Source organism: Haemorhous mexicanus, chromosome 5, assembly GCF_027477595.1.
Source record: "Haemorhous mexicanus isolate bHaeMex1 chromosome 5, bHaeMex1.pri, whole genome shotgun sequence".
NCBI lineage: Eukaryota > Metazoa > Chordata > Aves > Passeriformes > Fringillidae > Haemorhous > Haemorhous mexicanus.
Window position 1 is genome coordinate 24,878,328 of NC_082345.1, and position 15,989 is coordinate 24,894,316.

A 15,989-nucleotide genomic window follows, 5' to 3' on the forward strand; every position below is an offset into this window, starting at 1 on the left:
AGAAAAAGAAGCTCTGAGCCAAATGGAGCAGAGAAAAAGGCTCACTTCTTTCAGAACCTATTTACTCCCAACTTAGCCTCAAGGTATGATTTCACACCCCAACACAGAGTCACTACACAGAGGCTGTGCCCACTGAAAATACCCCACAAACACAAGGATTGGTGGTCCTGAGTAAAGGGGTATTATCAGTCAGACCAACCTACACCAGGTGGTCTAAAGCTGTCTAACCCAGTAGTACTCACATAACATTTGCAAATCATAAATTTAGCACTACTGGGGTTTTTTCAAAAGCCTTTTGAAGGTTTAGCTTAATCAGCTGTCCATCATCCACTCACCAGCTGCTACAAAGGGACAATTTCTGCTATGCAAACTGCACCAGTATCTGTAAACTCCACATAAAGGACTTGGAGGAAACAGACAAGAAAAGCAAACATGATACACTGAAGCCCAGAATTCCAAATTGGCTGCAAAGCTAAGCTCATAGTATCATTCCAGTCTCACCAGCTATGCAGACTCATGGGAGAGGGAAAAAAAAAAAAAGAAAAAAGGTAAATGTGTAGCATCTTTTCCACCATATCATGTATTTTGCACAAGCCTAAAGAAAATATAAAACGTCTAACAGCTGCATGCAGATCCATATATGTAATTTATTTGAATTTTGAATTTTGAATTTTGGTGCTAGGGAAAGATGCTGTAAAATGCTGCAAACTACTTCTGCTAACACAGCAAGCTGATGCAGAGTAGGGCAAGAGCAGTGTGCAGTTCACCATGCACTCCAAACAGCCTCCAAGGACCACCCTTTAGATGGAGGGGGCAGCAATAAAGGAAGCCACCTACTTCAAACAAGGGGAGAAAAGATGGCCCACTGAGCCCAGTGCTCTGAGATTTCTGCTCCTCTGCAGGTGACCTGGGACTTGTGTCATTTCTCTGTGCATCACCTCACACCACCTTTCTTCCTAATATGAATACTACGCAACTAGGATTTAAGAGGGGTTCAAATCCAGGATAACTGAGGCTAGACTAAAGAACACAGAGATACTTAACTGCTAAAAACAAAGGATTAAATCAATGAACAGGAACCAAGAGTTCTGTTTTGATTCCTGTAATGCTATCTGCCTTGAATAAACTCTGTGGATACACTAGTCTTTGGCTAGCCCATACAAGACAGAAAAAACCTCCTGCTACCTAGTGACTAAGCCACATGGGAAGCAGTGGACAAAAAGACTTCTGGGAACCTACAGTTCTCTTCATCTGCCACCTGAGCCATGACTGTGAACCCCTCCCCCAAGAAGCAACACTACTTCATTTCACCGTACATCCTCCCTTTCCAAGCAGCACATGAAAATGATGCTCCATCCCTGCCAGACTCATTGCTGCCCAGGGGTTTAAATACAGCAGCAATGAATTGACTGGTCTTGTTAATTTAATTCAGCTATATGGGAAATCTGTAAACAGAAGCACAAGCCATGACAATACTATCAGAGGGCTCTGCAGACAGAACTGAAAAATTTGCTTTTGGTTCTCACTACTAACCATACAAGGAAGAAGAAATTTTCATACTGGATATTTTACATTTTTACTGTTAAAGCTCTTGCAGGTAAGAAGAACGTTTCCTACAGGCAACACTGCTTTTTCTACCCTGCCAATTTAGTTCCATACAAAAGTCAGTCAAATGCTGAATTAGCATTTGACTAGACACACTTCCAACAACTCCAATCCAGGGCTAATTTAACAGATGTGACAGTACCCCTTGAGTCACCAGGGAAGGGCAGGACTACCTGCCCTGCCTCCACTGGGACAGAGCAGCCTTTGGGAGATTACTGATAACCACATCCCATGCTCCCTTCCCACTGCAATCTTATTTTCACAGTGCACCTATTCAAATGCAGCCTGTACAAATGCAACAGTAATTTTTTTCAAGCAACTTCATGAAGACAGTTGCCTCCACGATGCAATAACCATCTGTGTATAAGCACATTGTTCAGAGAACAAAGCTAACCATCCAACAGACTCCACACCCCAGGAAAATCCACACAAGACAAAAATATTTACCTGCAAAGTAAAGTTGGGAAGTGACCTATTAAGAAGCTCTTCCCTACCTATTGTCACTGTGTTCATTATCAAAAATCCTGCCCAGGAAGTCAGAGGTAGAGAAAGCCTTACAAGGTAAGAATTCACCCACACAATGCCACACATTTACTTCTGCCCAAGGGATCCAGAAATTTAGGGATTGTCTTTAAAATCCTGTCCTAAAAACAAAAGTAAAAATTGCCAATCCCAGAACCAAGCAGACAGATCTACAGACCTCAGAATCTTTAACTGCAAACTTCCCAACATTTCAAGCATCAAGAAACTGGTGACACAGTATAAGAAATTGCATAGGACAATGTACATAAAATTTGTATTTACCTGAGGATTAGGTAAACTACACAAGCCAAATAAAGCACTTGATATTACTGTGCCAGCAGGTCTGGTCAGTTTATCCACTGTAGTGCACCTTTTCCAGACTATATGCATCATTTCTTTATCAAGCACCAAATCCAAGAGAACCAACTTCACAGAATACCTTACAATAGACATGAGAGCCCAAGCACAGAGATTGTATGTTTATTTAATCACAAATCTCACAAAAGAGCTTGCTGACACCTTGTCAACAACAGTGACTAGCTGACACCAGGCATCTTGGAAGGTTTCAGTGCACAGGAGAGACAAACACACCCATCTCCTGCTACACTTCCCAAGAATGGTCAGGGACAGGCACAACTTCAGGCAGACTGTCATCACATTCTAGTTACAGCCAGAGGGTTTCTCATTCTGAAGTAACAGGTCCAATTCTCTCCAATTTGCCTGCAGATTCCACACATCTACTGAAACCCAACAGAAACAAGAACACAGGATGATCCAGATCTACTGAACCACTATGCAGTCCCCATCTACATGTTAAAACATGCAGACTGGCTAGTCTTTCTCTGATGCCTCAGAGTTTTGGAAGCCAGAAAGGATAAGAAAGGAGAACCAGGTCACCAAAGGTCAAAAATAGTGGCTGCTACAGAAAGGATGGAACAAATGCTGGAACAATGAAGCTGCCAAACTCTGCCCTATGAAGCTACCAAGCCTATGGTAAATGTGTGCAGTAATCATGAGGTCGAGAAATGAAATAAATACCATGCTGGGGTGGGGGGGGAAAGCAAAAACTATCTTCCTGTTCTGACTAGAAAGGTTATGCCTATTTAAGGAAACCTTCCCAAGGAACATGGACATGCTCCATCACATCCATCAAGTAAGAGTCCAGAGTTGGTTGTAATCACTCATCAAAGAATTCCTAGTCCTTAAAGGGGTCGTGGTTGAAGCAAACCCAACTCGTGCTACTCCTGGCATTCCAAGCAGTCACAAATACCTGATACTGCACAAGATGAAAACATCAACCCACTGATCAGCAAAGAAAGAATTCTTACTTAACCCTTTAAGCAATAAATAACAGGAGGAAAACATACACACAACATGTCTCACAGCACTTCCATCTACTCAAGCCAACACTTTCCCCATCAGAAACAACCATCCCCAGGAGAACTTATATATTGGTCTGGCTAAAAGAGAGATACACTCAGATATGTTATCAGACCTATAGACAAAGAGTTTTCGAGACAGAACACAAAGCATGAAGAATTCTTGGTGGTGTTAATTTGTGATTTATCAACAGATAAAACTTGTTTTTCTGAAACTGTAGCATTTGGCCCTGACCATATGATATTCCTGTTGAAAGCCAGAAGGCATCAGGCAAGACGGTAAAATGCAGTAAGCCTTTCCTGGAAGGATCTAATTAGGGGACAGAGACAAACACAAAAACCAGACCTAACTATGAACATAATTTCAATTTCCCGGCAAAGCGACAAAGAGACATCTATATGTATATAGACAAGTATCAGGTGGTCAGACAATATATACTCAAATAGCAGTCATAGCCTCATTCACCACCACGTCCATCACAACAGCACTGATGGGCCACAAGTGGGCACTGAGAGAAGGGATGGACAGATTATATGCAGCTTTTGGCTTTCATAGAGTTAATTTTCTTCACAGTAGCTGTTATGGGGCTGTGTTTTGGATTTGTGCTGGAAACAGTGTTGATATTCAGGGATGTTTTAGTTACTGCTGAGCAGTGCTTACACAGAGTCAAGGCCTTTTCTGCTTCACCCCACCACTGAGGAGGAGGCTGGGATGCACAAGAAATTGCACGAGACACAGCCAGGACAGCTGACCCCAACTGACCCAAGGGATATTCCTTACCACATGGCATCATGCTCAACATATAAAGCTGAGGGAAGAAAGAGAAAGGGGAGACATTCAGAGTGAAGTCTGTTTTCCCAAATCACCATTACCAATGATGAAGCCCTGCTTTCCCTGAGGATGGCTGAACGCCTGCCTGCCCATGGAAGTGGCGACAAAGGAATTCCTTGCATGCATGGCTTTTGCTTTACCTGTTAAACTGCCCTTATCTCAACCCACAAGTTTTTTTTACTTTTAGTCTTCTGATTCTCTCCCCCATCCCAGCGGGAAGGAGCGAGCAGCTGTGTGGGGCTTAGTTGCCAGCTAAGATTAAACCGCAACAGATGGAAGCACTACAGAGTGAAGTTCCACTGTAACCCTCTCTGTCTGACAATCAAATCCACCATTGGTCCATTTCCTTTTACATTCTTCTCCTCTTCTCTGAAGTGTTCTGTGGCCCATGGTTGATATCTAACCATCACACAGACAGCACTGTTCCCAAATGCCACTATCACCTCCTGCTGAGTCCATCCCACCATCAACAGAGATGGCCTTGTCTCCTCTGTCTGTCACTGTGACATCTCAGCTCAGCTCTCACCACATGAGGCACTTGGCAGGCAGACCACCACTCTTAGGGAAATCTATCCAGCCCAGGAGGTCAGACTTTTCCAAGAAGTGGTTAGGTATAAAGCTCAGATTGGGAAAAACCTGCTAGATCCAGCTGGTGATGCTAGCAGATGCCAGGTCTCCACTGGATTCATGTGAGCTTTGGAGAGGACACCAGCTTCATCTTCTCCCCTCACTTCAAGGCAATGGGAATTCCCATAACACATGCCAAGGTTGGTCTTTATGTCCTCTTTCCAAAAAGCAGTGGGATGGGGTGTTTATGCCTCCCCTACAGCTTTATATTACTTCCAATGTTGTAGTCTGACAATCCTAGCAGTAAGATCAGGCATCCAGCCCACAACTAGGCTTGCTGTCTGGGGCTCTCTGAAGGTAACAAAACCCCAGCCCTATAACAATTCTGGCCCCTCGTTTACTCAGGTAAGGAGAACTGAACACGCATGAAGAAGCAATAAAAAGCAGGCAGTGATGGGATGCATGAAGGACTCATTATTCAGCAAACAAAAAGGAAATACCAAGCCCATGATCAACCAGGTGTTTCTCACCCGAGACACCTGTACCCCAAGTGGCAGGATTCCTCTGCAGCCCCGATGCGTCACAAAGTCTCCTCAGCAAACATGCCTCTGTCCTCCTCGCTGACCCCACAGGCAACCACACTGGGACCTGTGCTCCAAGGAAAGGGGGAGAGCTGCCAGTCCCCACTGGGAGCCAGCACAGGGATGGGTCAGAAGCCAGTTCCTGCCTTTGCTGTCCACACAGCAGCTCTTTGCTTCTTAACAGACCAAAACATGCTTTTTAACTCAAAAGGCAGTGTAGCTACATTCTCTCCTAAAATAACAACTACAAAAGTCAAGGGCCGTAGATTAAAAAACAGCAACTATCCATACAACTTCCAGTCTTTCCTCATGTGCAGGGATGTTAAAATAAATCAGGATTATGTGCTACTTTTTCCTAATTCCTGCTTCATTCAAGCCTAAAAGTGCTGTGTTCTGAGCAGTATAAACAGCTGCAGAAACCAAAAGTTAGGTGGTTTAGTAATTTAAGACAAGCAGCATCCATTCTACTTAAAAAGTTAGATTTCAAACCTTATCTTCCAAGTAAAATTTCACTATGATGCTGACCAATCTTCTTAATTCAAGCTATTCTGCTGAGGTTTAAGATAAAGACAACATCACTGCACATTTTCCCAACATGACACCCTCAAGGATCAGTCTATGGAAGCAGGAGGCATCATATATATATATATATATATATATATATATATATAGTGGATGCTGTAGAGAGCTGTAGATCAAGGATTAAAACATCACCGAAACCTGACCTCAATAAAAAAAAAACCCAGCTACAATCAAAAACACAAACAGAAATAAATTCTATTGTAAATGTCAATTTTTTTTTTTTTTTTTTGCAAAACTGGTCTTACTACCAGGTACTTCAATCTCCCACTTCCACAAAAAGGCACAGTATACCTTTTCTACCTCTCAGGAAACTAAAAAATAAAATCATTACTACCTGTGAAGCACCCACACTACCAAGGTGAGTACTGTAGAAGAGACCATTAAAAATTAATAGGTCTGTACTCAGTACAAGGTTTAGGTTATCTGCAGTATTTCAGTTTGGAGATGAAAGAGAAGAAATGAAATATTGGATAGGCCAAAACCTGACCTTACACCCATTTTAACTGGTTACACTAAATTTAATAGCGCCTCAGCACCATCCATTTGCTGCACTCGCGGAGATGAAGTCATCTCAAAAAACATAAAAGGTATGACCACAGAATTATGACCTCACTTGATGCCTTCTTGTCACACTCTCCTGCTGGGCAGTTACTGGCTATGAGTTCCAGCCCCCTCAGTGCAGATGCACCAGGAATTAAAGTCTCCCCAGTTGAAACCTGCCATGCACAGGTTCTCACCCTGGCACATTCTCTGTCTCCTCAATCCTCTGCAAGAAGGAGACAGCACATGCAGTTCCAGACCACCCAGGACAAAAGTAACTCCAGCAGCACTGCAGACCTGCACACCTCTTCCTAGAACTAGAGCACTGAGAGCATTCTGCATTTCCACACTCTTCAGCTTCTGCTTTGGACAAAACAAATAACAAGATAGTCAGGTGCTTCAGAAGCCAGCTGGATTCTCCTGCAAGCTGTCCAAGAGACATTCAAATCTGCTGCTGCAAATCAGCAGCAGTGTTGCATACACTTTATTGCCTCAGTTTCCCCCATGATTCAAATCTTCCTGAGGCCACTGTAACATGAACACTCATACATGCCACCAGCCCCAGGACATCCCATACCATGCTGCCAGCCTCCACTTCCTTTGGTATGCCCCACGGTTCCACCTGCTGCAGCAACATCACAGCCTAGGCTTCCTTCCCTGAATGAACCTTTTGGATCTCCCCAGGCTGGGTGGCTGGTCCTACCCACGGGAGCAGAAGCAGCACCACTCAGAGAGGGGTCTTAAATCCCAGGAACAACCCCAGGTCACTCCAAAGCTGAGCTTCAAGAACTAGTGCCTATAGGCAAGGAGAAGCACCTACAAGACCTACTCCATCCTGGTCCAGCTTTGCTCCAAAGCTCCACAGGGCTTTTAACATGAAATAAGGGTAGGAAAGAGCCCTCTGATGGACCTGCTTTCCAGGACAGCAAAGGGTAATGAAGAAGCCATAGCTTACACTTCCTCTCATTTCTTCTTCCCACAAAAGGGAAGCAAAGACACAGAACAGAATAAAATCAAAGAGCCAGAGATGGCTCAGGAGCATGATCTCTCACAAGAGCTGCTTGGAGAGGCATGCTTGGCTACTCCACCAGCAGATCCAGGGACCCAGGAAGAAGGTGCCCAGCCCTGCAGCTGGGGAGAGCCTGGCCTTCCCCCCACCTCACTGCCTGAGGTCAGTGAGCAGGCTGGAGGAAAGGCGACCTTCCCACCCCTATTCGGGCAGGAGAACGGCAACCACAAGCAGCAATTTATAGCACCAGGATCCCAGCTAGAGCCTCCCTTCAGCCCACACAACACTAAATCAAGGCTTTTTAGTGATGACTTGGTGGGATTTTTTTCCTGGGCATCACCCTCAACAGTGACAACCACTCCAAATGTCTGCAAGAATCTCCTACAGAAATAGCAGTGGGAAAGCTGTGCAGAAAGCCTCAGTTTAAAATGCTCAGTGCACCAGTCCCTTGAAGAAACCTGAGCCGGATCCCAATCCCAAGGCCTCAAAGGCCTCTGGGGAGCATATTCTGATATTTGTGACACACAAAAAAGTCACATAAGGTTGATTCTTTAGCCTCTCTATTAAAAGAAATTTAGCTATGCACAGTCAGAGGGAAAAGTGCTGACATGAATGAGGTTATTTGCCCCTTAACTGGTGCAGCTTCTTCCTGATCTCTATGCTAATACCTGCATTATTGCTGAGGCAATTATGAGCAGATAAAACCCCATAAAGTCATGCAAGAAAAGCAACAAGTGCTTCTATTCCATGCTCCTTGAAGCAAGCATCCAATCTTTCTGCACCACAAACTGTCCTAGACAAAGGCAAACACAAGCAACAGCCCCAGTAACACACAGCCACTTCAAAAACATGCCAGCCTGAATCCCACTGTCCTACCCAAGTAGAAGATCTCATTACCTGTTTTCTAATCAGTGTGAACCACAAGTACCCTCTGCCCACACTCCAAAGGTTAGAAGCTGGCACAATGGTATAGCTGACTGAACACCAATGTTGCACCAAGTGAGCTGACAGAAACTGCCGGAGTTTCCTGCTCTGCCCAAGCTGATGCTGGATCCAGCTCTAGTTCAGCTGATGCTGCTCATTAAACAAGGGGGCTTTTGTATATAACCTTCCTTTCTTTGTAGCCACTTAAACACCTCATATCACTGCTAAGGAGCTGGAGTCCTATTTCCTTTGGTCCAGCAAGAGAGCTGACAGGGGTGGTTTAGATAGATGCTGCATGTATGTGTGACAAGCCAAATGAGAGAGAGAGACTGGAACGGTTCACAAACGCCCTGGAAATCTTCCAGAACCCAGAACACAGGTTAGAAATCTAGACAATTACATGGCTTTTCTCAGCAAAGCTTTCCTACAGGAGAGGTAGCCAGACACAGCTCAGCAGGACAGCTTGGCAGAGCCCTGACAGGGAACAGTGCAGCGTCAGGACGGTGGCATGCTCCAGTCCCTGACATCGCTGGACTTGGCTCCTACAAATATCTCTTAACTCAACCTGGAAAAAATGAGATGCATGCAAGAAAGCGAAGCAGAGGGAGAAAGAAGCATGCTGGGGAAAATGTATACACATCTTTCAAACTGAACTTACAAAGACTGCTGACAAAATTAAATTTACTGGAGAGCAAAGGGAGTTAAGGCCCAAAATGCAGTCAAGCAGCTCTAATCCCTAAACATTGGGATTATCTCATGACAGCTACACTCGGGTGTCCACTCAATACCACTGTAAAATGTAGATCAACAGAATGCTCCAATGAACTGGAACTCGTTACCTCTAATTGCTTCTCTCACTTCTCTTCTGGATATTCCTCTGATCCCTCAGCCACTGCATTTCAACAGCAAACACACAGACAGAAGGTCAAGTAATATCAGAGACAGGCAAATTAAATAAGAGATTTCCAGACCACAAAAACATCTGCCCTTCTCTTTCACTTCATACAAAAACTAAGGTTTGCTGAGTGCCACAAGGCAAGTCAGCAGCAGAGTGACAGGTTTTAAAACATTTTCAACGAATGTGATTCCTACATTTTCCAGAGGGGCAGAGGTTTCTGTGCAGCCAACCAAACACTGCTAACAGGCTTTATTTTTCCGAGCTAACAGGGGTATGTCCTTCAGCAGCAGTTTCCAGGGGGCCACAGACCACACACAGAATCCCACTCAGATCCTTCTCAACTTCAGTTTGCCTTCCCTACCTCCAGTGCAAACGAAGCAGTTGATTCACTTTATTTTATTTTATTTTACTGCTGCCTCCTTTGCATCTCATGTGTTCTCGTACTCCTGCTGCCACCAGCCTCACCGCAGCAGGGGCTGAAAGGGCGGTCACAGCAAAGCACAAAGCCAGCGCAGGGACACAGCTGCCAAACCTTCAGTGACCAGCACGTCTTTGAGACAGCCTTGAACACAGAAGTGCAAACCCCAATGCAGAAGGGCAAGGCAGGGGCCCTGCTGGCTGCAACACTGGGAGGAACAGCCGACAGAGGGTATTGCACAGGATGTGCCTGGGAGCTGCTCCAAACTCAGCTAGGTGGGCAACCTTTCCAACATGCAAGGGAGAGAGCAGGCCTCCCGCAAAATACCAGAGCGCTTGGGTTTCTAAACAGGAATTCTGAAAGGAAAAATAAAAGTCTCAAGTCTACAGCTGGTACACATATGCAGAAGGAAACCATCTCCAGTAGAGCCAGATCTCTGTTTGGCTTCCAACCTCACAAATGTGGCCATCACCTTTGAACACAAACCTCTGGAATCTACAGTGAGAGAGCCGGAAGGAGTATTAAAGCATGCAGAATACTTCACTTGGGCTTTCCATTCTCCTGAATATGGCAAGAAAAGAGCCAACATTAAAGCACTCTTAACTCTAAAATCCCAACTTTCAGTCTGTTTGCCAAAGGTTTTCTTTGAACTGGAGATTTTTTAAGTGTTCCCAGACTATGTAGAGTCTAGCTCATAACATTCAAATATTTAAAAAAACAAAGGGCAAAAGCAAACAGAGAAACAACAACAAACTTAGAGGTGATTCATTACATCTCATCACATCAGCAATACTCTGTCGAAACAGCATCCCAGGAAATCTCATCCTGGATCCAAGGCAGGGGTCAAAAGATTGGAACTTCATTTCTTGTACTGTAATATCTTGTATCCCCTGCACTGCTCTGTATCTCTTTACAAAGACAGCCATGCCATGAAAAATAAGAGGGAGGAAAAAGCTAACCTGATTACACAGCTTTTCCACAATTTACTGGAACTAGATGTTCTCTTCTGTAAGATTTTAAAATACAGATTTCCAAAGGGTCCCTGACAGCACAAAAGCTGTTATTCACTGCCTCCATCTTGATTACAATCCCAGTCAGCCCTCTTGCTTGTAAACTCGAACCTATCTAGAAACTATCAGCAGACTGATTTCTTGCCATCCTCAGGAGCATCACAAACAGGCCACAGCTTGAACAAGGACACCGGTTGGCATGAAGCACCAGTCATGTCCCCACTCCCCCCTTTCTGTGGCACCCTGCAGTTCAAGGTTTCCAGTCACTGTGCTGGAGAGAAGGCTGGTAGAGGGTGTCACAGACCATCTTCTGGCTCACTGTAGGATAAGAAACCGCAGACTTTCTTGTGGAGCAAAGACTTATCGTCTCTTACATCATCTTTTAGTCACGGGGTACTGATCTCAACACCACTAGTCATCTTTATGAACCCTGTGCTGACATGGCTGAATGACAACACAAAGTCACCACTCATTGCTGCCACTAAAGGTTTATGTGGACTGGGCAAGGCACAGACCACAGCTGCATTAACTGTCTGTCCTGCCCAGCTGGCCATGCTCATGGTTGCAAGTAAAGTAATTCTCCCAAATACTCAGGGATACTGAGCACACAAGTCATTCATGAAAGAGGAACAAGGATCACCTCTGTTCACACCTTGCATCTAATTCCACCCATGTATTACCACAAGTATGATTTTAATTTATTACTAGCCTAGACCCCATGAAAAAGTTAAATCAAAATTCAGCTTGGAGACTAAAAGAGGAGCTGATTAACTCATTCAACCCCATGCAAAACAAGGGGATGATATTTTAGTAACTTTTTCAGCAGTAAACTGTCTGGTACACTTCTAGCACCTAGAAAGGGAAGACAAAAACAACACCCTGGAATTACACTCTTGTCTGCAGTTTCAAAGAGAAAGGGACACTTCCCAGCTAGCCACGACCCTTCTCATCTTTCATCAGATAAGGAACAGAGGAGGAGAGAGATTGTTGCAAGGGTACTTTCTCTTCCATCTGTGCAGCAGTCAGTATTTTCTGACAAGAAGCAAATACAGCTGCATCAACAACTGCATTTCAGTGCAGTTTCACAAGTGACTTAGGCCAATATAACTTTCTTTTTTTTCGTCGTCTCCCCTGTGTTAGGCATTATTTTTACCCAGATCAGCAAGCTGATCCAAATGATTCAATCATCCAAGCTAGCAAACAGAGCATGAGGTAGTTCCTTGCTAGTATTTACACAGTTAAATCAGCAGTACCTTTGGGGCCCTTTACTTCCAAAGCTTACAAACCTATCCAAATACTTCCAGGTGACTTTCCTGGCTGGTAGCATTTGACTTTTGCCATTTATGGAACAGAGAGAGCTAAAACCCAGCAGTTCCTGGTAGACCTTTTCCTCCCACGCCACGATTAGCTGAAATATGTCCCAGAAGCAGATAGCAGCCATGATCCGATTTGTCCCAATCCCAACTCAAGCAGCTTTACACCACCCTCCTAACAAGATCAGCACTGGCCAAACACCATTTATCCAGCCTGATCAAAGATGGATTAGATAATGAAACCCTAACTGCTTAAGCTGTCTGAGCATGCTGGCCTGAGACAGCAGAAAACAAGAAGCCCAGCAAATCTAAGGGCTATTCGAAGCTTTCAGGCAACCCCAGCCCCAAGGTATTAATAACTAGCTACTGTTTTACCTTCCTATGGCCTAGTTTTGATATTTCATGCTAACATACCCCCAAAAAAACTATTAATTTTACAGCTACATTAGTAATTTCTACAGCTAAATGATTTATTTCAGCACTACACACTGTGTTTATATTCTGAGCCATTGGTAGGTACAGGTTATTCAAAGAAGAAATGGTGGTGGGCATAGCATTCCATGATTCCTTGCTATCAGCCCAGAGACACGAGGTCACCAAGTTTACACAGCAACAACCCCTGGCTCTGGAACAGGAAGTAGAAAATTGACAGGGATCTCCAGGAAAAACAAGGTACAACGGTTGCTGGTCTTATTTCCAGCTTTCAGAAAGCCTCTAGTACATAGGAGAGGAAGGAAAAAAAAAACACCAAAGAATAGGCTCTTTATTCCTCTTGTAAGCATTTCATACAGTTAAACATAGAGGATTTACTAAAAAGAAGCTGCTATTCTAAAATAAGGTACTTCAAAAGAAGGCACTATCTGAACAGAAATCCTTATGAAGGGCAGTCTTGTGTTTTGTCTTTTAAGGAAAAAGATACCGAATTTCCCAAATATTAAAGAACATATTTTTCCTACCTCTGATGTTATTGGTAAGTCTGGCTTCTAATTTGGTACTTCTTGCTTGCAAACATGAGAAGAGTCTCCCAATATATAAACTACACACTTTAAAACTAAAAAAAGAAAAATCAAGGGAAACTTCTGGACACAGAATTATAGGATAATTTGGTTAGAAAGGACCTTAAGGATCACGTAGTTCCAAATGATGGTATGTATTTGCACATATAAACATGCACACATATAAATGTTTGTTCTCATCTTTTATAATAAAAGGATTGAAATTTTTTTCCATATACATACATATGGAAAGATTTAAATTAAGAATGCCAAATAAGTACAATATGAGTGTCCTAATCTGAAGAACAGCTACACTGACTACAGACACACTTAAAAATTGGGCTCTACTAGTTGCACCTCACCTAATTTCTCCACTGTTTCCCACTATTTGTTACAGAAATAAACCCCAGCTTTCTGCTAATTAATTCCACAATCAATCCCTACTATCACGACCACCAGCATTACACACACTGCTTCACACACACATTGTTACAGCCCCATGGCTGAATACTTCAATCTTACCATCTTGCATTATTCATTGGACAAGACACTTTTCAATGTAAATAGGAGGGAGTCTTTTATCTGTAGAGAAATTGTAGTAATTTGCAATTAAAAACAAAAAAACCCAGAATTTTGCTAAACCAGCCCAAGTCCCTTCCTGGGCAATTTTCAGTTGATTTACCCAAGTTTATATCAACAACAGCCAGTTAGAATACTATATGCAGGGTAAACTGGTGCATCTTCTGTAACACAGGATCTCTGCCTCAGCTCAACTCTGAAGAGCTGGAAGAATTTCATGTCACCATGCTTGTGCACTCACTCATTCATAACTCATAGCAAGACACACCGTATAAACACTGCGATGCTGAGCATCTTTCTCCTTGCAACTGTACACACTGCCTGAGTCATACCTGACACCTACATGTGGGAGAACACACTACTTCAAGGGATAAAAGAGCACTGTATGATTTGCACTGGCCCTTGGGAGAGCACAAGCAGCAGCACTTGGGTACAAAGCTCCAGCAAGCACTCAGGCCACACCATCACACTTGGGAAAACCTGATGCTGTGGGGTGGAGACCACCATGAAAGGCTGATCATCAGACAGAACCACAAACAAAATCTTCCTGCCGCAAGCTGTTTAAAAAAAAAATAATTCTTGAGCATGAAAACTGGGGACAGCCTGGGAAATAAAAAGGAAAGAGTGTTGGCCAGCATTTGGCATCTTGATGAGAAGCACCACGGAAAGAACAGGATGCTCCCTTTGGAAACCCAGGAGCGCTCACCAACCCCAGAGAAGGTGAGAAGAGAAACAAGCTCAGATGAATACATCACGCTGCTTCCAAAGAGCTCTGATATTCTCATCACGAGAGACAGAAGCAGAAAAGGCCAGTGCAACTGCCATAATAAAATAACCCTCCACAACACCCAGACAAAGGGAGGCAGAAACACCTTGGCAGCATCACCCCACAAACACAAAGGCCAACGCACCTGAAACAAGCGATGTTTTGGAGACGATCAAACGGCGCTGGCAGGAGACGACAGAAACGTGGGACTCTGAACCACCCTAGAAGACGCCCCACTACTCCGCTTCCCCCCTTCGCGAGCAGCACCTGGGGTTTCTCCTGGCGCTGTACAAGCCCCAAGCGCCGCGCGTAAACCCCGCCGGGCCCGGAGCGCTGCCGGTGCCCCGCACCAGACCCCGACTCCGCGGCCTCCCCGGGCTGCCTGGCGGTGCCCGGGGCGCCGGATCCGGCGGCGGCTCCCCCGGGGCCCCGCGCCGCCGCCCCACGTGCTGGGCTGCGCCCCCGGGAGCCGCCGGGCTCGGCCCGGGGGGAGCCGCGCTCGCCTGGCTGCCCGCGGGGAAAGGGCCGCACGCCCGAGCGCAACGCGCCGAAACCCGCAAACCGAAATCAAACGCGGGCCGGTCCGGCCGAGCCCCGGGAAGGGAGAACCGGGGACGGCCCGGCCCTGCCCGCTACCTGCATGCCGCCGCCGTCGGCCTCCGCCTCCGTCCGCAGCCGCTTGCTGTGGCCGCCCTCCGCGCCGTCCCCGCCGGGCATGGGCTGCTCCAGCTCCGGCTCCCGCTTCACGCCGCGGGCGGACCCCGCGCCGCCGCCGGCCAGGAGCTGCGGCTGTGGCTGCTGCTGCTGCGGGGGCTGGCCGCCCTCCGCCATCCGCGCCGCCGGAGCCCCGGCCGCCCCCCGCCCCGATCGCCCCGCTCTGTCACCGCGGCGCCCGGCGCTGCCGGAGGAGCGGGAGCAGCAGGAGGAGAAGGAGGAGGGCGGCGAGCCCCGCGCCGCGACCGGAGCAGCAGCGGGCGCGCCGGGCTCCGACCCACCGGAGCGCCTCGGTCACGGGCTCGGCGGCGGCTGGGGAGGGGCCGGAGCCCCTCGGCAATCTCCGGAAACGGCGCCGGAGAAGCGCGACCCCCGCTCGGAAACCTTCGGCGGCGGCGGCGCCGGCGGGGCGGGGCGCGGGCGGGGCGCGGGGCGGGGCGGGGCCGCAGCGGGGCTCCGGCCGCCGCGGAGCCGCACGGGGCGGCGGGAAATGGCCGCTCGGCCCGGCCTGCCCGGCCCCGCCGCACTGCGCTCGGCAGCGGGGCTGCGCCCAGCCCGCCGCGGGTCCGACCACCACCGCCCTCTGGGGGCCCGCGGCGGGTGCGGGACTCCCGGCGGGGCTGCGGCGGTCACGTTGGCCAGAGGAGTGCGGCGACACCCGGCCCTCCGGCAGAGCCGGGTCCCCCGTCTCGGGCCGGCTTGATCCCGGCTCCGCTGGCGCAGAGTTGCCTTTCGGCGTGAGGTTTCCGCAGAGC

At 46.7% G+C, this 15,989-nt stretch overlaps 1 protein-coding gene across 16 annotated transcripts in view; it reads right to left on the reverse strand.

Annotated features, from left to right (window-relative positions):
- Window positions 1-15,644, reverse strand: part of RBFOX2 (RNA binding fox-1 homolog 2) — a 171,092-nt gene extending 155,448 nt beyond the window's left edge. For all 16 annotated transcript variants that reach the window (XR_009486503.1, XR_009486506.1, XR_009486504.1 and 13 more), the window contains exon 1: window positions 15,157-15,644. Coding sequence is in view for 12 of the 16 variants with exons in the window: in XM_059846315.1 (XP_059702298.1) it covers window positions 15,157-15,351 (195 nt within the window). In the remaining 4 variants the exon portion in view is untranslated. The remainder of the gene's footprint in view (window positions 1-15,156) is intronic.
- Between the last annotated feature and the right edge of the window lie 345 nt (window positions 15,645-15,989).